Source organism: Xenopus laevis, chromosome 9_10L, assembly GCF_017654675.1.
Source record: "Xenopus laevis strain J_2021 chromosome 9_10L, Xenopus_laevis_v10.1, whole genome shotgun sequence".
NCBI classification, from domain to species: Eukaryota; Metazoa; Chordata; class Amphibia; order Anura; family Pipidae; genus Xenopus; species Xenopus laevis.
Window position 1 is genome coordinate 123,075,981 of NC_054387.1, and position 20,844 is coordinate 123,096,824.

Sequence of the window (20,844 nt, forward strand, 5' to 3'; positions counted from 1 at the left end):
TAGTTTCTTGATAAAAAGCTCCATTTAATTTCCCTCTCCCCCGTAGGATGCGTTCAGGTGCTACGACTCTATAGTGATACTGTACACCAGTTACACATTGGTCCTGTTGGATTCCACAGGGTCCCTCTCCGTGTCTGTTCATGGAATTCTTAACCCCAGGGGCCGTGTGCCGCCGATTACCCACAGTCTCTTTTATCTCTTTCCTGCCTCTATTTTTCCATTTGGCGAATTCCCATCTGAGCGTCTCACATCTGTCGAGGAACAGATTACACACAAAAAAAAATCACTTTAGGAATTTATTCTAATGCTGAATTTAAATAAAGAGCGGCTATACACCAAGTAAGTTATATTATCTGAGGTTTTATATATTCACATGGATTTACAATAGGGATGCACTAAAGCCACGATTTGGGATTCAGCTGAATCACTGGATCCTTCATGAAAGATTCGGCCAAATACCAAACCAGATCTAAATACAAATTTGCATATGCAAATTAGGGTCGGGAAGGAAATAAGTGGAAGAAAACTTTTTTACTTACTTGTTTTGTGACAAAAAGTTACGTGGTTTCCTTTCCTGCCCCTGATCAACATATGCAAGTTAGGAATCAGATTTGGTGTTTGGAAATCCCAAACTGAATTCTGGATTTGGTGTATCCCTAATTTACGATTGATGACTTTTTCTTCTTCTTTGGTTCACCTCTAATGAACTAATGATGATGGGCATCCACTACCCAATGTAGTCATTGCCAGATATGATTGTCCACCTGGCTCTATCAAGATCCAAAAGAGCCTCCAAACAAATAACTTATCTGTCAGGAAGATGACTGTCTTGGTCTCTTAACCCAATGAATAGGAGATGTCTGGGGGTTCAGTGGGCTTGCATTGGTTTCATACCACCTTCATCAGAGAAGCATGAAGCTCCTAGTGAAGTTGCATTAAGCACCAATACCAGTGATTGTCAGACTTTTTTAGTTCAAGCACCACTTGGAGGTCCACCTAAAGGTTCAACCTTTTGTCTACCCCCTTAGCTCATAACAAGGTTACAGTTTACCTACAGATACAGCCATACAGGAAATCATTGGGGTATCAGTCCTCCAGCCACAGTTCCAAGAACATCTAAGGCAACAAGGTTTTTTCCTTACATCTCACCTTTAATGACCATCAAGCTGTGATTTGAGGGGTATCTAGAAGGGCAAATAGTAATTTTCGCCAAATTCCACCCTAATGGACCTTCAGACTGACCCCCTACCCCCACCACTGCTGTAAACCATTCTATATTGACCAGCCCCACAGTTCTGTGACCAGTTAATTGGTATAAAGACCAAGAGTACATGAGAATGATTGGGACCTGGGGTTTTCAATATAAGGGGCCTCTCCATGATTTGGATCTCCATACATTCAGTCTACTAAAAGATCCTTTAAATTAAAACAATAGAATTGTTTTGCCTTCAGTAAGGATTAAAGGGGTGGTTCACTTTAAGTCAAATTTTAGTATGTTATAGAACAAACACTTCTAAGCAACATTTCAATTGGTCTTCCAATATTTATTTCTTATAGTTTTTAATAATTTGCCGCCATCTTCTGACTCTTTTTTCTGCCGCTTTTCACTGACCCCAGCAGCCAGAAAATTATTGCTCTGCGAGGCTACAATTTTATTGTCAGGTCTTCTCCTATTCTTATACCAGTACCACTCCCTGGTTTCTAAGGTCATTTTAACCCTGGCAACCAGAAAAAATTTAAAATTCCAAACTGGAGAGCAGCTGAACAAAAAAGTGAAATAATAAAAAAACACAAATAATAATAAAAAAAACAAACAAACAATTGCAAGATGTCTCAGACTATCACCCTCTACATCATATTAAAAGGTAACTCAAAGGTGAACAACCCCTTTAATATTTTAGTTTGAATTGAGTACAAGGTACTGCCTTCTTATTATAGGGAAAAAGGAAATAATTGTATAAATGTTAATTATATTAAAATTGAATCTATGGGAGATGGCCTTCCCGTAATTCATAGCCTTCTGGATAATGGGTTTCCGGATAACCGATCCCATTCCTTTATTTAATTTACTTACAGGCTCTTCATCCCATATTTTAAATGTTAAACATGAATGATTTGGAAATATGTATCGTGAGTTACGGGTGAGCACAGGCATCAGATAAAATGTTCGCCCATCGAGCATCTGTCCTTTGGTTTGTTTTGGGAAACAAAAGGTTCGGCGTCAGCAGATAGTACATCAAATGCTTGCGGATCAGAGAGCTTTCACTTGCCTTTAATTATGCATGATATGGGTCCTGCTCACAGGGGGGGGACAGATACGTCAGGCACTTCCCGGCATAGATTTAATACTTTAAATGTGCAATCGGAATGATCAAATATACATTAGGGTGGCAAAGATAGGGAGACTCATTTCTGCACAAATGACAATGAGAGAACAAAATGACATAATCATTGCACACTTTCCCTTTAAACATGTTCAGAATTAGTGTCCTTTCTCCTGTAGAACTGTTTATAATTCAAATGTACTATGGGACTGTTTGCTTAGTTGACCAACGCCATCTTTGGATGCGTCAGATCCAGTTTCTGGCTCTTGGACAGAGATCTCTGACCCACAGCATTTCCAGTGGAAGCCACGTACAGTTTGCCTTCCCCTCCACATGCTCATGGCTGGGAACAGGGGAGTCAGAATCTGTATTAGACGTGGCTGCCAACACCACTGCAAAATCTGCAGATTCAGAGCCTGAACGGGGGACACAGGCAACGTAGTAGTTCAAGTGGGGCCAGAGGACTCTGTGAGGTAGGGATCAGTTTAAAACGGGAGGAGTTTCTAGAATAGGTATTCCCCTTTACTAAGAACAATTTTGCAGGAACAGCCCCCTAAGTTTGCTCATAGTCTGTACAGAGAGATACCATAAAACTATGGCAGCATAGGTATTCCCCTGTACTGAGCACAATTCTGCAGAAACAGCCCCCTACGTTTGCTCATAATCTGAACAGAGAGATACCACTATGTCAACATAGGTATTCCCCTGTACTGAGCACAATTCAGCAGGAACAGCCCCCTAAATTTGCTCAAAGTCTGTACAGAGAGATCCCATAAAACTATGGCAGCATAGGTATTCCCTGTACTAAGCACAATTCTGCAGGGACAGCCCCCTAAGTTTGCTCATAGTCTGTACAGAGAGATACCACTATGTCAACATAGGTATTCTCTGTACTGAGCACAATTCAGCAGGAACAGCCCCCTAAATTTGCTCAAAGTCTGTACAGAGACATACCATAAAACTATTGCAGCATAGGTATTCCTCTGTACTAAACACAATTCAGCAGGAACAGTCCCCTGCATGCAATAGATACAGTATAATTTGTATTGTTGCTTAACAAATATTTATAGTTGATTTTGTTTCTGTTGCTCAGAGGCTCAGCACCTGGGGAACCTGCTGGTTAAGTATGGCTATATCTACCCCTTGAAGGATCCACGGAATCTCATCCTAAGAGCTGATGACTCCCCATACAGATTTCAGGTAAGCTTGGCACCCCATATAGAGTGAGTTTAGTTTGGGCCTGTTTAATAGTAGCCCAATAAAGGCAACTTGGAAAGTTTTTAGGTGCGAATTCCATGTAGGAAAAGCCCATTAAATGATACAGAATCTCGCCCCCATGGTTTAAAATTAACCAGAGAGATCTGCATTGAATACTAAATATGTGGGAAGAACTGACAAAGAGCGAGTCCCTTCCTGACTTGTGCGGTGCCTGCAGCTCCCTGCTTGACTCACTCATTAAACAGAATAGTTGCCCAATGCAGCACGGCAGCGCTTCAGACTCACGCTGCTTTGTATTGGGAACTGGAAGAAACATAGGAGCAATGAAGTTGCAATAGGGAAAGAGATTGGGAATTAAAGGACACAGAAGACTGGGTGCAGTGATTTTGTTTGCTGGTTGTTTGCTTTCTACTTAAACCTATCACTGGCCTTTCTAGCCGCAGCACTGTAACTGTAAGTAATCCTTTTCAGAGGTTTATATGTCAGTAACTAAACATAATCACATGGCATCTAAGCAACAACATATAAATTCTCCATTGCAGGGCAGGGTGGACAGGGGCAGTTCTGTCAATTTTGCCGCCTGAGACGGCCTTCATTTTGCCGCCCTCCACCCCTCCCCGCGGCACTCACATTTTATCGCCGGAGGAGGTCGGGGGCGGTCCACATCACGCGGAAGCGAGTTGTGGGCGGTCCAGTCGCTAGTGCAGAGAGAGCAATTGCGCTCTCTGCACTAGAAGAGTCGAATTTCCAGGTTGAAAAACGGAAAGGCATTTTTGCCGCCCCTGGCCTTGATTGTCTCAACTCGCCTCATTGGTGGAGCCCAGTCAGGGGTCCTGTTGCAAAGGGTGGTCCACCTAATTGACAGGCAGCAATGAGGATGGGGCTTGAAGTGTTTGTGTAGGGTCAGACTTGCCATCCGGGAAACTGGGAAAATCCAATTGGGCCCTGGCCCCCAAGGCTAGTCCTGCAACCCCCCCAACAGTCCCATGGTGCCACTAGAGGGGGCCTTGATGCGTGCAGCAGTGAGGACCCTAAAGGTTTTCCTGGTGGGCCCAAAGAACTTCAGTCCAACGCTGTTTGTCATGGGTCATGGATAGGGTTTGGCTGTTGGTTAGCGTCTAGGGTTGATCAGGGTGTGACCAAACATACAATTTAATAGGGTCCATTGCCCAGGGGACCCCAAGCAGGACCCCTGCTTTATAAGTAGTATTGGATCCCATCATATCTGGTGGTAATTCTGCTCCAGACATGCAAATGGGAGACTATAGGGCTCATTTACTGCCACAACCATGGCTGCAGTCATTCAGAAACGGAGCCAATGCACGTCTACATAGTTGCGCTTGGTGCTGCTACCTCCCACCTCCTGTTCCGACACATGCACAAGTGTATCTATTGATGCTGGGAAACCCTATAGCTCGAGGCGTACAGGGTACAGTGGTCATAAATGAGCCCTTATAACTTTTACAAGTGGAGCTAATGGAGGAGGCTTCATTCAATGCAAAGTCTTTCAGTACCAACACCAGTCTCCCCTTCCCAAGGCAGAAGTTCTGTATAAATAAAAAGAAATTGAGTGTTTTTGTTGTGCTGTGTATAGCGAGGGCAGCATTAAAGGGAACAAAAGCTTTCAGAAGGTTCTGCTTTCCTTGGTCGGAATAAAGCATGTCAGGAGCAATTTATTCTCAGTCATAGTTCATTCTGACAAGGATGGGCTCCCAATCAGGTCAAGAGTTTTGCCTTCTCATTTCATTACTTAAACGTACCATGAATGCGGCAGATGAGCGTCCTCTTCTCCGGGGGTATAAAGCCAGTGACAAGTGAGCTGAGACATGAAGACATTGATTTAACTAGGCTGCAGCCCGTCAGCTGACTGCATTTTGTCTCATCACATCGATGTTAAAGGGAACTCCATCCAAAAATGAAAATAGTATTCTAAACAATCCACTATCTGTCTGGCTGCACTGCTGCTTCACACTCCTGAAACAATGTACCTGGAGAAGAACTATCCCCTGCTACAATGTTTCAAGAGTCAGAACCAGAGTGCGGAAAGGGATACAAAATATATTGCTTTCAGTAACTATGAAATTGACGTAGAGCTTGTGTAATTAATGTATAGTAATGAGTAAGCGACTGGTTCCAATTAATGCCTTTTCGTGCCCCCTAGCTCTGCCTTCGTCCATGAAAGGCTTTTGTAATGATAAAACGAAAATTGAGCCAGGCACTCGCAGGTTTACTGCAAAAAAATGTGTTTTATTCTCACGACATGTTTCGGGCAAAGCCCTTTATCAAGTGATCATTTATCACAGTAAACCTGCGAGTGCCTGGCTCAATTTTCGTTTTATAATTAATGTATAGAATTGGATTGTTGCTGTGCCATTTTAGACTACAACTCCCAGCATGCAGCAACAGGCAAGATCATTAAAAAAAGGCAGTGATTGGTCCATTGAGGCCCCTGCATTAAAGCAAGTCATTCCTTTCTCTTCTAGACCCCGTACTTTTGGACTACAAATAAATGGCCGGCAACTGAGCTGGATTACGGTAAGAGCCTTTGCTTAACTTTACTAAAGGGTAATGGCTACAAATGATTATGGGATATATACAGTATATACTCGAGTATAAGCCGAGTTTTTCCCCAAAATATGCTGAAAAACTCTACCTCGGCTTATACTCAGGTCAAGCGCAAAAACGGTCGCCGGCGTCCAAGAATAGTCGCCGGGTCCAAGAATAGTCGCCGCCGTCCAAGAAAAGTCTCCAAGAATGGTCGTCGGCATCCAAGAATGAGACGCCGGCACCTCCAATGGGAGCAGAAACCCTCAATTTTTTGATTGAGATTTACCAGAAGCTGCTGGATTTCTCACCCTAGGCTTATACTCGAGTCAATATGCTTTCCCATTTTTTGGAGGTAAAATTAGGTACCTCAGCTTATACTCGGGACGGTTTATAGTCTAGTAAATACGGTACTGGGTGGTTAGTGTAAGATACTTCCTGATATATGAAAAATCTAATTTGAGATATATTAATTTCATGACTTTGGGGAAAATTCTCATAAAGGAACACTTTTTACTTTAATGATGATGGCATTCTGAAAAAAAATTACAATTGGTCATTTTCTGAACGATCCCGTGGGCCTTTATTATTTTTATTATTGTATTCAGTCATTCGTCAACTTCCAGCAACCATCTGACTGCCATTCAGTCAAACAACCACCTGGCTGCTACTTGACCCTAGCAACCAGGCATCAATGTAAATTCCAAATAAAAGCAGCAGAACAAAATATATCATTTAAAAAAAATCTGCAAAAATGGAAACGAACTTCAAATGCTTGAATTTCAGTGGTTTTTATACTCTTATTTTTAGCAATTTATCTTGCAAAGAAAAACATCAGGAAGCAGGGGGATCTGGTCGAATATGAAAAGGTGAGCTTCGTGGTCTTTTTTGTTCAAGGGTGTTGAATAAAAAGTACTTGGGTGGAAGAGAATCATTTTAGATCAATTTTATGTTTTAAGCTTTGAATGAAATGGAAATCCTTGATTTTGATTGCTTCATGTTGTTTCAGGATAATTACAATCAGCTGCACAAACGGATTAACCACACGTGGGACTTCGTAGTGATGCAGGCAAGGGAACAGCTAAGGTTTGTTATGTGTCCTATCCCTATAACCTACCAACCCTGTATCTTCAGAATCAGAGCAGCCATCAGGGGGGGACAAGGGGGAGAGTTGTAGGGGGGCCCGAGGGTAAGGGGGCCCGGCCACGCCACACTTACTTGATTAGCCGGGCCCCCCATCTTTCTGAGAGCTGCTGACTTCGGGAAGGCATGGACGTTTAAGGTGCCCTTGTCACCAATTTTCTTATAATGTGGGGGGGGGGCCCTGGCCACCAATTTTGGCCACCATTTTTTTTCTCATGTGGGGTCCTAGCCACCAATTTTGTCGTATGGGGCCCTGCAATTTCTGATGGTGGTCCTGGTTATATAAAACCGCAATGCTACAATGCAGGGCAGCCATCAGGGGGGAGAGTTGTAGGGGGCCCGAGGGTAAGGGGGGCCCGGCCACACCGCACTTTCTTGATTAGCCGGGCCCCCTGCTTTCTGAGAGCTGCTGACTTCGGGAAGGCAGGGCGGGAGCACAAGGGGAGGTATCTTCTGTCCATTACTTCCCATTATTCGTCACTGAGTTTAAGTCCCGGTTGAGCTGCTCAGGGATTGGATAGCTGAGGTTTGAACTTCTCCTCCAGCTCATCCAATCACCATGCAGCTTTACCAGGACTTGAAATTCTGTGACCAATAAGGGAAGAAAATGCTGTCACTGGAAGAAGATGCAGCAGCCTGTGCTCCCCTCCTCCCTTCTGTAGTTGGCAGCTCACTGACAGCAGGTGGGTCACACTAATGAACTAAGTGTAACATGGCAAGGCCCCCCTAAAGGTAACCCTTTGTGGTCCCTGTTGTGTGGTGGGGCCCTGGGCACCAATTTTTTTTTAAACTTCTGGGGGGGAGCAAGTTTTTTTACATGGACGTTTAAGGGGGGCCCTGGACACCAATTTTCTTATAACATGGGGGTGCCCTGGCCACCAATTTTTTCCCCCATGTGGGGTCCTAGCCACCAATATATTTTAATGGGGTGTCCTGACCACAAATGTTTTTTTCAATGGGGGACCCTGACCAACAATATTTTTGTAGGTGGGGTTTGTGGTGGGCACAGCCCAGGGGGCCCAGGAATTTTTTTTATATGGGGCCCTGCGATGTCTGATGGCGGCCCTGTTCAGAATGAAAGGAAGGGGGTATGCTCAAGTAATGACATCAGACCTGTCACCAAGGTGTGGGAGTCAGCAAGATTGAATTTAAGTGGGTGTGAAATGTGGTACTGTATGTGGTGTTGCATTTGGTAGTTAAGCAGAGTGAGGGTAGGCATCTCAAAAGAAGTGCATTTTAAGAGATTTCTTGAAAGCAGAAAGGTTGGGAGAAAGTCGGACAGACCATGGGAGAGAGTTCCAGAGGAGGGGTGCAGCCTTTGCAAAGTCTTGAATGCGAGCATGTGAGGAGGTAATGAGAGAAGAAGTGAGTAGCAGGTCAGTAGAGGAGCGTAGTAAGTGGTTGGATGAGTATATAGAGATGAGTTCAGAGATGTAGGGTGGGGCAGAGTTATGAAGTGCTTTGAATGTCAGGATCATTAATTTGAATTTGATTCTGAAAGGTAACGGAAGCCAGTGCAGGGATTGACAGAATGGCGAGGCAGAGGAGGAGCGGTTGCTGAGGTGTATGAGCCTCGCAGCAGTGTTCATTATGGACTGGAGAGGTGACGGTCTCTGGAGGGGAAGGACAATTAAAAGAGAGTTACAGTAGTCTAGACGTGATATGACGAGAGAGTGAATACAAATTTTGGCAGCATCTTGGGTGATAAATGATCATATTTTGGATATGTTCCTTAGGTGGAAGTGACATGATTTAATAAGTGACTGGATATGAGGAGTGAATGACAGGGCAGAATCTGGGCCTGGGGAGAGGGGGTGATAGTGGAATTGTTAGCTATGATGGATACTTCCGGGATGTTACTGGTGTTAGTTGGAGGAAAGAGAACCATTTCAGTTTTAGAGAGGTTTAATTTAAGGTAGCATTGCGACATCCAAGTAGAGATACCGGACAGGCAGGAGGAGACGTGAGTTAGGAGTTCTGGGTTGAGATCAGGAGATGAGAGATAGATCTGAGTATCGTCAGCATAGAGGTGGTAGTGGAAACCATACGAGTTGATTCATTTGCCGAGGGAGGAAGTATAGAGGGAGAATAGTAATGGTCCCAGGACAGAGCCTTGAGGAACCCCAACAGAAAGAGGTAGGGGAGAAGATGCTACTACGATTGGTGATGTAAGAAGAGAACCAGGACAGGGCTGTGTCACGAAGGCTAAGTGAATGGAGGGACTGGAGGAGGAGAGGGTGATCTACAGTGTCAAATGCAGCTGAGAGATCAAGCAAATCCAACCTGGCAGGGTTTTGGCCACCTGACTTCCAAGTGGAAGAAGTACATTTTAGTTAGGCTTGTTGACCTCAACACTCTGGTGGAAGCAGGATTAAACCACTTGGCCTGATGTTAAAGTATATGTATGGACCCACAAATTGGCATTTGCACAATATCCCCACTGGGCCCACAATAAGCAAGGTAACTCTTACTGAAATATTTTATTTATAGGTCTTTGACAGTAGAACATGGTGTACCCTAGATATTTCTATTATAAATGAGTTTATCTCTGACTCACTCCTTTCCTCATGCTCTCCCCCAAATTTCTCCACATTTTTTTCCTTGCCTTTCTTCCCTAGTCTCCTGCTTCTTTCTCCCCATCATAAATTTTACGGGCTCTGTATAACACAATCCATATCACAAGCTGAAGACTGGGCAGAAGCTTCTTATACAATAATAGCCCCATTTGGCATAAGCGGAGGACAATGTGGCTAATGGTTCTTTCGTTCCATTGATAGGAGGCAATGGTGTAACTACAGAGGGAGCAGACCCCCTCATCACAAGTGGGGGGTCTGGGAACAGGGGGGCCTGACCACAGGGTCTGCTTTCTCTATAGATGTTTAAGGGCAAATAAATCCCCCCTCCCCAGGTGCTCTCCAGGGGAAGCAGGTGGGCAGGAAGTGGGTGGGCAGGTAGTTCTGGGTGGGCATCGCTGTGCACTGGGCCATTCTAAAGATTTTTTGCAGGGGTGCTGGCAGTTACGCCACTGGTGGGAGGGTCCTAAACATATTTTTGTGAGGATCCCAGGTCCCCTTCGTTATACCCCTGGTCTTTAGGGAACCCAAATCCATTTGAGCAAACTAAAAAATAGCAGCAACAAATAAAAATATCTTTTTTTTTTTTTTTTTTTGCTGAAGTGTAAAAAATTCACTCTGAATATAAAACAAGAATTGAGATTTTTTTATTTAAAAATTGCACCAGGATTCAGCCAACCAAATGCAGCTTTATAGCCAAAGGACTGAATGTGACTATGTGTTTGTTCACAAAATATGCAAATCTGCAAGTGGAAGTAAGGGTTCAAATTTGGTCCAGTATTTGGCCGAATCATGTGCGGAGGCTTCCATAGTTGTCCGAATCCAAAAATGATGTATTTGGTACAATCCTAATAAAATCAGTGAATTCACAATGAAGTGCTACCCATCCATATTAATGTTCTATAGTTATCAGCGATGTTGTGATGAGCCAATGCAAAGCGAAAACTGTCCTATAAAGCGCACCGAGTGCAAAGTGTGAAAATCTCATTCAGTGCACTTCAGCCACAAGTTTCATTTTTCATTATGTTTTTTTTTTTTAAAGGCACCATAAATAAATAAAGCAGCTCCTCTCGATGCTTAATACAGGAAATGAGCATGAATTATTCACGCAGAGCCGTCATCAAGAATGCAAGGTTAATCTAAATCCCATGAATTTTCCAGAAAGCGTGCAAGAACCTATTGTGCATCTGTCTCAGAAGTGCCTGTCAATTGCGTAATCCTCGACTTATTTGGTTTTTGCTTAGTATACTTGTAAACGGAAAATGAAAAAATATATGTAGGTATAAATACATGCATTTAAAAAAAAAAAGCAATTTTTTGCTTCAAAAAAAATCTGATAAATCAAAAAAGAAAATAAATCGTGGAAAAAATGTTTCTGTGGCGCAACAGAGATACGTGGATAGCGGATAAAACACTAGGGATGCCAGTGTAGGATTGGGGTCTCGTGGGGCCCACATGGGCTGCTGCCCGGGGGATCCCCACCCAAGTTGTAAGATCTGGCTCCTAGAAATACCATCCCCCATCACACACCGCTTACCTCTTGTGGCCACAATCAGGGGCGGGTGAGCGACAGGGTCCTCCACGGGTTTTCCCATTGTCCCACCAGCCCAGTTCGACCCTGAGGGATGCACTGAATCCATAATGTTTGGATTTGGCTGTATACCAAATTCATATAGACAATTACAAGAGTCCTCAGCACTCCAACCCATTATCAAAATATTTAAGACAGAGACATTTTGTGCATACTGCTACTGAAAAATGCCTTACCCTTTAAACAAAACAGGGATTGTTTGTCCATATATTGCAATATATTTAAGCTGGCCAACTACGTCAAAGTCATCCCATATCTGGCCAGTCCTACGCTCAATTTTCATCTGATTCATTAAGAATTCTATTGCTTAATTATACATTTTACAAAAGTTTTACCTGCAACTTACTAGCTGCTTTCAAAGTAAAACTCCCAAACTTGGCTGCCCTTTTATTAGACACCAGTGGGATCACCTGAAAAACAATCCCTGTTTTGTATAAAGGGTAGCCACTTTGTTCTCATAGAAATAGGGAATGGCCATGAAATAAGCCAAATGTTTAGCAGCATAAGGGCCCACTGACATCTGGGCCCACCGGGACTTTTCCAGGTATCCCGGTGGGCCAGTCCGACACTGAATGGCATTTACCCGAATTGACACCAAGCTAGCATCCCAATTAGCTGTGGAGAAAACTTACTTCGAGGTTCATCACTGGATGCTGTTTTTAGAGCAAGCCAATGTTTTTTATTTTTCTGCGGAAATAAAAGGAATAGAAAAAAATGTGAAAACTTGATTTTGGGTGTTTTTGCAGCGATAAACTTGAATTGGGGTAAATCTGAATCCTGGAAAAAGTGCTGGGATTTGGCTGGATCCTGGATTCGATGCATCCCTCAAGATCTATTTAGGGGCCTATTTATTAAACCTCAAATTTTTCTGGTCGAGTTTTTAAAAGGAAGCACTAGGGAGAAAAAAATGGATTTTTAGAGATTTATTATACCCCAAACCTGCTAAAAATCTGAAAACACTCCAGCTAAAACCTCTCGAGGTGCAACATTTTTTTACACCGATTTTTTCTATCTGCCTTTTTTTTTTAGCCATATAGAGTTTTAGAGGTTTTCTAGTTTTTTTCACTATTAAGAGTATTATTTATCAAAGGTTCAGTCTGTGAGTTTTTTTCTACCTTGTAACTTCTAACTCACAACTCTAATGTTTGATTATTTATGAAAAAACTTGAATGCCGCAAATTTATTTAGTTTTCAAGCACAAATCAGTGTAAAAAATCCGAAACATCTTCAAATGGTTCAAGGGACCTCTTGACTTCTACATGACCTCAACAGGTTTTGGCTGGAGTATTTTCGGATTCCGGATTTCAGAAGCTTCGGGGCATAATAAATCATGAAAAATTCTAGTTTTTTTTTTATCGAACTTTTAGTGAAACTGCCTAAGAAAAACCCACATTTTTCGGGAAAACACAACTCGACCTTTAATAAATAGTCCCCTTATTGTCCAAAAAACTTAAATTTTAGTTTTAGTATTTTTTAGCAAATCTTTTTGAGTTCCTATTTTTTCTATTGGAATCTTTCAACAACTTTCATGGCATTTCTAGAGCAAACGAGTTTAATTGAGGTTTCAACAAACTCTAGTATCTCTAAAATAGGACCTTTACTAAATTGGCCTCCCCGTTTATCAAAGCCAAAGTAATATAAGAAAACAGGGGCCCAAGCTGAGATACAATAGGTCAATTCTCAAAGAGTAAAGTGTATATTCTCTGCCCAAGGTGTCTTGTTCCATGTATATTCTCTGCCCAGCTCTGCATCCAGTCCTGAACCTCGGGGGACGTGACTTCTCTGCACAGCCAATAAGAAGCACAGCTTGGTGTCCAATCAAATAACTAGTAAGAATATAGCATTTTGAGAGACACAATTCCGAAGAAGGAACATGACTGTGGATAAATAGCAGCCATGGCTCAGGCGTGTAACTGTTAGGAACTGCTGTCATGTTAATTATAATGAGCTTCATTACAAGTCACTTGCACTTAGTCATGGCATGAGGTTGTTGGCTGGAATCAGCAGGATAATGTCACCAGTTCATCTGGAAATTCCTAGATCCTGCCGCCGCATGGAATATGTGATCTTATATAGGAAAGTTTTCCTGCCTATATATGGACTTGGCTGAATCTTTAGGGTTTGGTTTCAATTTTGCTGAAAGGGGTGGTTCACCTTTGAGTTAACTTATAGTATAACGTAGAGAGCGATATTATGAGATAATTTGCTATTGGTTTTAATTTTTTATTATTTGTGCTTTTTGAGTTCAGTAGCTGTCCAGTTTGCAGTTTCTATAATATGGTTGCTAGGGTCCAACTCACCCTAGCAACCATGTATTGATTTGAATGTGAGTAGGAGAGGGCCAGACAGTGTCAAACTGGGCCAGCAGGACACCAGGAAAAAACCCGGTGAGACCTGGTCTTCATTGACCCCGCCAGCCCAGACCTGCTCCCCCACCCAGACACTCACTTCTCCTTTCCCCCCGGCCAGACCAGATCAGGGGGGCTGGGAGAAAAGCAGAGTTCAGTAATGGTAGCAGGCCATAGGTTTTCACCAGTCTGAACCCGGGGCAAGAATAGAAAGAGGAGTAATAAAAAATAGCAATAACAATGCATTTGTAGTATTACAGAGCATTTGTTTTTTAGATGGGGTCAGTGGCCCCATAATAAAGACAAGTTGAAAAGTTGCTTGGAAGTGGTCATTCTATAAAATACTAAAAGTTAACTTAAAGGAACAGTAACACCAAAAAATTTAAGTGTTTTAAAGGAATGAGGATGTAATGTAGTTTTGCTCTTCACTGGTAAAACTGGTGTGTTTGCTTCAGAAACACTACTATAGTTTATATAAACAAGCTGCTGTGTAGCCATAGGGGCAGCCATTCAAGCACAGAATACACAGTAGATAACAGATAAGTACTACTATAGTTTATATAAACAAGCTGCTGTGTAGCCATAGGGGCAGCCATTCAAGCACAGAATACACAGTAGATAACAGATAAGTACTACTATAGTTTATATAAACAAGCTGCTGTGTAGCCATGGGGACAGCCATTCAAGCACAGGATACACAGTAGATAACAGATAAGCACTACTATAGTTTATATAAACAAGCTGCTGTGTAGCCATGGGGGCAGCCATTCAAGCACAGGATATACAGTAGATAACAGATAAGTACTACTATAGTTTATATAAACAAGCTGCTGTGTAGCCATGGGGGCAGCCATTCAAGCACAAGATACACAGTAGATAACAGATAAGTACAACTATAGTTTATATAAACAAGCTGCTGTGTAGCCATGGGGGCAGCCATTCAAGCACAGGATACAAAGTAGATAACAGATAAGTTCTGAACAATCCCATCTGTTATCTACTGTGTATCCTGTGCTTGAATGGCTGCCCCCATTGCTACACAGCAGCTTATTTATATAAACTACAGTTGAGGGTCTGAATCAAACCCACCAGTACAATTGCAGGGCAACAGCACATCATATTTGCATTACTTTAAAACACTTTAATTGTTTGGTGTTATTGTTCCTTTAAATGTGAATCACCCCTTTAAGGACTCATTTAGTTAAAGAAGTGCAGTTGGCAAAGTTTAATTTCCAATGCATATCCCCTTTGGGTTTTTTTTTACCCAAAATGCACAATTTCTTCTCATGAACCTTTATAGTAGCGGCAGTTCCAGGGTTCTTCTTCAGCTTCAACTGCCACACTTACTATTGTTTCATCCGGAAAGACTGTCCGCTACATTGGCATCTAATCACTAAAATTGCTGAATGTCGTCACTTTGAGAAGCAACTGCAATCATTTATATCATTTATCGCAACTGCAGGCGTAAATAAGTCCTCTAAAGTCAATGTGAATTTAAACCTGTAGATCGCTTAACCTGCCCATCTTTTTGGTTTATAGATGATTTTTTTTGTTTTTTGCAAATTCGATTTATTTCATTATTTTTTTGTGGAGTAAATGGTCTGATTCACAAATTATTAATTTGGTGCATCCCTAATTTATGTATAACAGGGTACCCCCCTAGAATTCCCCCTAGACATCCCTTCTTATCTTTTTCCATCTCTCTTCTTCTTCTTGTAGAACAATGACATCATGGCTCTATCTCCATGTGATGTCATCATCACACAACCTCAGTTCTTTGTAATTGCGTTAAGTAATAATGGATTGTTGGGTTCTAAGGCAACACTGCAGCAGTTTGGACCTTATTTGTGATTGCTCCTTTAGAGTTTTCCCATTGGTTACATCCTGCTCATGCTTAATGTCCAGGTGAAACATGAATTGCCCTTTATGGCTGCCATTTATAAAACTTACTCATGTAGGACAACCAAAATGACTTTTGCTTTAATTAAAGTGGTCCACTGTGTAGGCAGTTACGTTGGCTAATCTGAAAGCGGCGCGGAGTGAGAGCGCCAGTTGGGGAGCCAAGCCATAAGCACTAATTATTGTTATATTGTTATTACAATTTATTTATTCACTCTGCACCATCTCGACACTGCTGTACAGTGAAAGAGGCCAACAGTGAAAGCTAAATCAAAATAAAAGTTGCCGAGGGCTTTACAGGAGAACTAATGAGAGTAGAATAAAACGCTTACGATACCAAAGCTAAAATGTAATAACTTCCCATAGTTTTTTATTGTTTTCTAAGCCAGAAAAGTTTCTCTTTTCTCTCTTTTTCCAACTCCTAATTTTTGGGGTTTTATTTTTTTTTTTTGGTTCATCAATTCTATAATGTGCAAAGAAAATATAGAATAGAAAAATCGATTAGAGTTGGGTGCACACAGTCAGATGATCAATGCACATTAACAGCTCACATTAAAGGGATACTGTCATGGGGAAAAAAAAAATTCAAAATGAATCAGTTAATAGTGCTGCTCCAGCAGAATTCTGCACTGAAATCCATTTCTCAAAAGAGCAAACAGATTTTTTTTATATTCAATTTTGAAATCTGACATGGGGCTAGACATGTTGTCAATTTCCCAGCTGCCCCAAGTCATGTGACTTGTGCTCTGATAAACTTCAATCACTCTTTACTGCTGTACTGCAAGTTGGAGTGATATCAACCCCCTCCCTTTTACCACCAGCAGCCATACAACAGAACAATGGGAAGGTAACCAGATAGCAGCTCCCTAACACAAGAAAACAGCTGCCTGTTAGATCTAAGAACAACACTCATTAGTAAAAACTCATGTCCCACTGAGACTCCTTCAGTTACATTGAGAAGTAAAAAGAGCAGCCTGCCAGAAAGCATTTCTCTCCTAAAGTGCAGGCACAAGTCACATGACCAGGGGCAACTGGGAAATTGACAAAATGTCTAGCCCCATGTCAGATTTCAAAATTGAATATAAAAAAATCTGTTTGCTCTTTTGAGAAATGGATTTCAGTGCAGAATTCTGCTGGAGCAGCACTATTTACTGATGTGTTTTGAAAAAAACATGTTTTCTGATGACAGGATCCCTTTAAGGTATTAGCTCTGTCTTGGACCAGAATTTTTATTTTTTTCGCTTTGTTCGTTGGTCCCAGGGGCTCATCCTCTATCAAGTGGGAGCTTTTTATAATGAACGAAGAAATATCCAAGACTAATGTATGCTATAAAAGATATTAGGGATGCACCAAATTCAGGATTCTGTTCGGGATTCGGCCAGGATTCGGCCTTTTTCAGCAGGAATCGGATTCGGCCAGATCCTTCTGCCTGCCAAACCGAATCCACATCCTAATTTGCATATGGGAAAGGGAAATCGCTTGACTTTTTGTCACAAAAGGAGGAAGTAAAAAATGTTTTCCTCTTTCCCAATACTAATTTGCATATGCAAATTAGGATTTGGATTAGATTCGGTATTTGTCCTAATCTTTTGCAAAGGATTCTGGGGTTCGGCTGAATCCAAAATAGTGGATTTGTTCATCCCTAAAAGATAAAATAGCAGAGTTTTGGTAAAACTGGCCATACAATGTAAGATCCATTGGTTTATTAAGGTCAATACATGGACACCACCACCTCTCCAGTGATTGTTTCATACTGGGGCCCTAGGGACACCCATTGGGAGTCATGACTGACATGACCTGTATGAAAGGTATCTGGCCTATTTTTGGAGGCAGGGGCGTAACTATAGAGGAAGCAGACCCTGTGGCTGCAGGGGGGCCAGGAGGTATAGGGGCCCAATGAGACCCCAATTCATGTACAGCTTCAATAAATATTGGTAAAACAAGTCAACCTCTAAAGATAATTGGGGGCCTGAAAAATAATTTGCTGTGGGGCCCAGTAATATCTAGTTACGCCACTGTTTGGAGGTCTGGGGGGCTGAGCTGGCAACTATACTATTACCAGACCTTTAGAGCAATAATACTTCATGGTGGGTCACGAGCCAAAAATTTGAAACACTTTTGTTAAGAGTGAGTCAAGTAGGCTTATTTAATTCTTAGCATAACTCAGCACTGCAGGGAAAGAGAGTGGCCCAGCAAGGACCCATGTCCAGAGCCTGATTTATACATAGTGTGCCCCTAGGCCAGAACCACTCATCGCCCCCCCTCCCCCTTTCGCCTAATCTCGTCAAGTCTGGAGCATGAGGATTGGTGGGCGGGAGATTTAAAGTTGTAGCAAATCTCCCGCATTTCCTCAGTGTTTGCGAGCCCATTGCGATGTGGCTGAGAGACATACTGTTTACGAAAAAGCACACCGGCACACAGGATTTGAAGCTGCAGGGCAAGCCCTTGCAATTTTTTAATGCAGTGCAGGTGCAACGTTTCGGGGTCACGCCCCTTTGTCAAGCATGAGAGACATACTGTACCACCCCTAGAATTCTGCCTTCCTAGGCCTTTGTGACCTTTCCACAAATCCGGGCTTCTCCTTCCACACACTCCCTCTTGACTGCCAAAGTATTTGTGTGTATGTGGGGGGGGGGGGGGGGGAATTGGTTGCGTGTTGCATAGATGGGCTCTGAAATTAATTTCACTGGGATGTCTGGGTAAGTTGCCTCTGATTCTGTTCTTCTTAACCAGCAAAATTGTCTTCTAGGAAATAGAAAAAAAACCGCTGAAACTCTAATCATCCAGAAAACATGGAGGATGCCAAAATCACATGAGTTGACCCCTAGTGATGTCATCCGCGCCCGAGCACGACTTCTGGGCTCCTTTTATAGACCCGCGCCGCCGATGATGTCACAAAAGGGACGGGGCGAGCAGGTGCAGCGTCTATAAAGGAAGAACCCGGAACTCGGAAGCCGGCATTTGACCCGCGAAGAAGAGTGTGGGCCCAAACCCGCCAGACCAGTGGGTCCCACGGGTATCGGGATGGCCTGCACATCACTATTGACCCCGATAAAGTGAAAAAGATACGAGTGGTTGTAGTCAGGCCCAGATTTGTGGTGAGGCAAGATTTTAGGGGTGGCATGCCGGCCAGCCACAACCTACAGAGCGTTCGGGATGCGTACTTCCGCAATCCCCAGCGCTCCAACTCATGTGCACGCAATCGGAGGGAGGTGGTGCGCAGCTGTAATGCGCTAGTACCCAGCGGTATGTCGGTGCCTCGGCCTGGAAACTGGGCCTGGTTGTAGTGAAAATGATCAATGGCTTTCTCTGCTCAGACCAAATAAATCTAGATCCTTTTCTGGTAAACAACATAATGTTAAGAAATAATTGAGCCTGATCCCATTAGATTTCATTAAATTTGTGACCCTACCTGTTTTGCCGGGTCCAACAGAGGGTTCAGTTTATAAGGAGCATGTCCAACAAAGAATGGAAGCTCCCAATGAAAAGTATTGTCCTTGGCTTCACTTGGCTAAGAGACCAAAGAGGTAAATGTAGGACCGTGATGGGGCTTCTCTACTGCTGTTGCCCAGCTCATGTCAACTCTTCCTGGCTAAGCCGTCTCAAGTGTGACATTGGCATCTCTGGTTTATGTCTTGCAGGGCGGCCAAGCAACGAAGGAAAGGAGACCGTATTGTTATTGAATGTCAGGAACAGGCTTACTGGCTTGTCAGCAAACCATCGGTGAGTTTCCTGTGCTCTAGATCAGGGGTCCCCAACCTTTTTTGGCCGGGGAAGGGGGGGCTGGGGGGGTCAGGAGGGGTCGGGAGGGGGTCGGCGTCCAATTCTGGAGTGCAGGCGTCCAATACTGTAGCGCCAGTGTCCAATTCGGCGTACCGGCGTCCAATTCGCCGCACCGCGTTACTTTCCCCTAGGCTCGGCGGCCCAGTTCAAGGCCCGGTGGTTGGGGACCCCTGCTCTAGATGATGTACATGTGCTGAATACGGCATCAGCTTACACTGGCAAAGGGGTGAGTGTGATCACAATCTATGATTATATAAGCAGAATAAACTATCTGGTACCTTCATCACCAGCAATTATCCAAAGATATCCTTTAAAGGGTGGTTCACCTTTCAGTTAACTTGAATAGCAACTTTTCAATTGGCCTTCATTTTTTTCTTTTTTTATAGTTTTTGAATTATTTGCCACCGTCTTTTGACTCTTTACAGCATTCACTGACCCCCTCTATTGCTACTTTTTATTACTAATATTTCTATTCAGGCCTCTCCTATTCATATCCAAGTCTCTTGTTCAAATCAAGGCATGGTTGCTATGGTAATTTGTACCCCAGCAACCAGATTGCTGAAATTGCAAACTGCAGAGCTGCTGAATAAAAAGCTAAATAACTCAAAAATCACAGATAATAAAAAACTAAAACCAAATGCAGATGATTTCAGAATATCACTGTCTACATCATACCAAAAGTTAATTTAAAGGTGAACATCCCCTTTAAAGGAGGACTAAAAGCCTAAAAAAGAAATGTTGGCTGAAATGTTCTTTTTAATATCCTGAACTTATTCTACCAGCTCATGGGTTCAGCATCTCTATAACAGTAATGATCTGGCACTTCAAATTTACTCCCAGTAGCTCTCCATCTTGGATCTTGTTAGTCCATCTTTTGAGTGTCAGTGGCACTGCTCATGCTCAGAGTGCTCTGGGCTGCCGATCTAAACTTAGGGCTTGAGGTAAATGGTCAAAACATTTGCAGAAAATAAAGATATTTCTGCCATAGCTTCAGGACCTAGAGCAGGAATCATTTGTAACACAAAATGCGCTGGTTTCTATGCTGCCATGTCATGTGACTGAATTAATTACTAATCAGCCTTGTATTGTGAATGTTATATTGTATATAAAAAGTATGTGCTGGGAATCAGTAGAAAAGTTGAAGAGACAAATCCTGACTGTTAAAGGGCTGTGGGGACCTTGGGCTGGCATTTAAGCCCAAAACATAATGTATATCATCTCTAACCAAAAGCTTTGGTGAGCTTAAGTTATCCTTTAATACTTTAAAGAGAGAGCAGTGAAGTTGTGAAATTCTCTCCCTAAAGCAGTTGTACTGGCGGATACAGTAGATAGATTTAAGAAAGGGTCAGATGCCTTTTTTTTCCAGTTTAATGTTAATCCAGGGACTGCCCAGACAGAATTGGGTTTATACACAGTATTGC

At 42.6% G+C, this 20,844-nt stretch overlaps 1 protein-coding gene across 4 annotated transcripts in view; it reads left to right on the forward strand.

Moving 5' to 3' along the window:
- The window catches only part of LOC108701689 (regulator of G-protein signaling 11), a 91,731-nt gene that overhangs the window by 20,455 nt on the left and 50,432 nt on the right, over positions 1 to 20,844 (forward strand). For all 4 annotated transcript variants that reach the window (XR_005964023.1, XM_041576046.1, XM_041576047.1 and 1 more), the window contains exons 4-8: positions 3,418 to 3,524; positions 6,026 to 6,077; positions 6,897 to 6,955; positions 7,096 to 7,172; positions 19,282 to 19,363. Coding sequence is in view for 3 of the 4 variants with exons in the window: in XM_041576046.1 (XP_041431980.1) it covers positions 3,418 to 3,524; positions 6,026 to 6,077; positions 6,897 to 6,955; positions 7,096 to 7,172; positions 19,282 to 19,363 (377 nt within the window). In the remaining variant the exon portion in view is untranslated. The remainder of the gene's footprint in view (positions 1 to 3,417; positions 3,525 to 6,025; positions 6,078 to 6,896; positions 6,956 to 7,095; positions 7,173 to 19,281; positions 19,364 to 20,844) is intronic.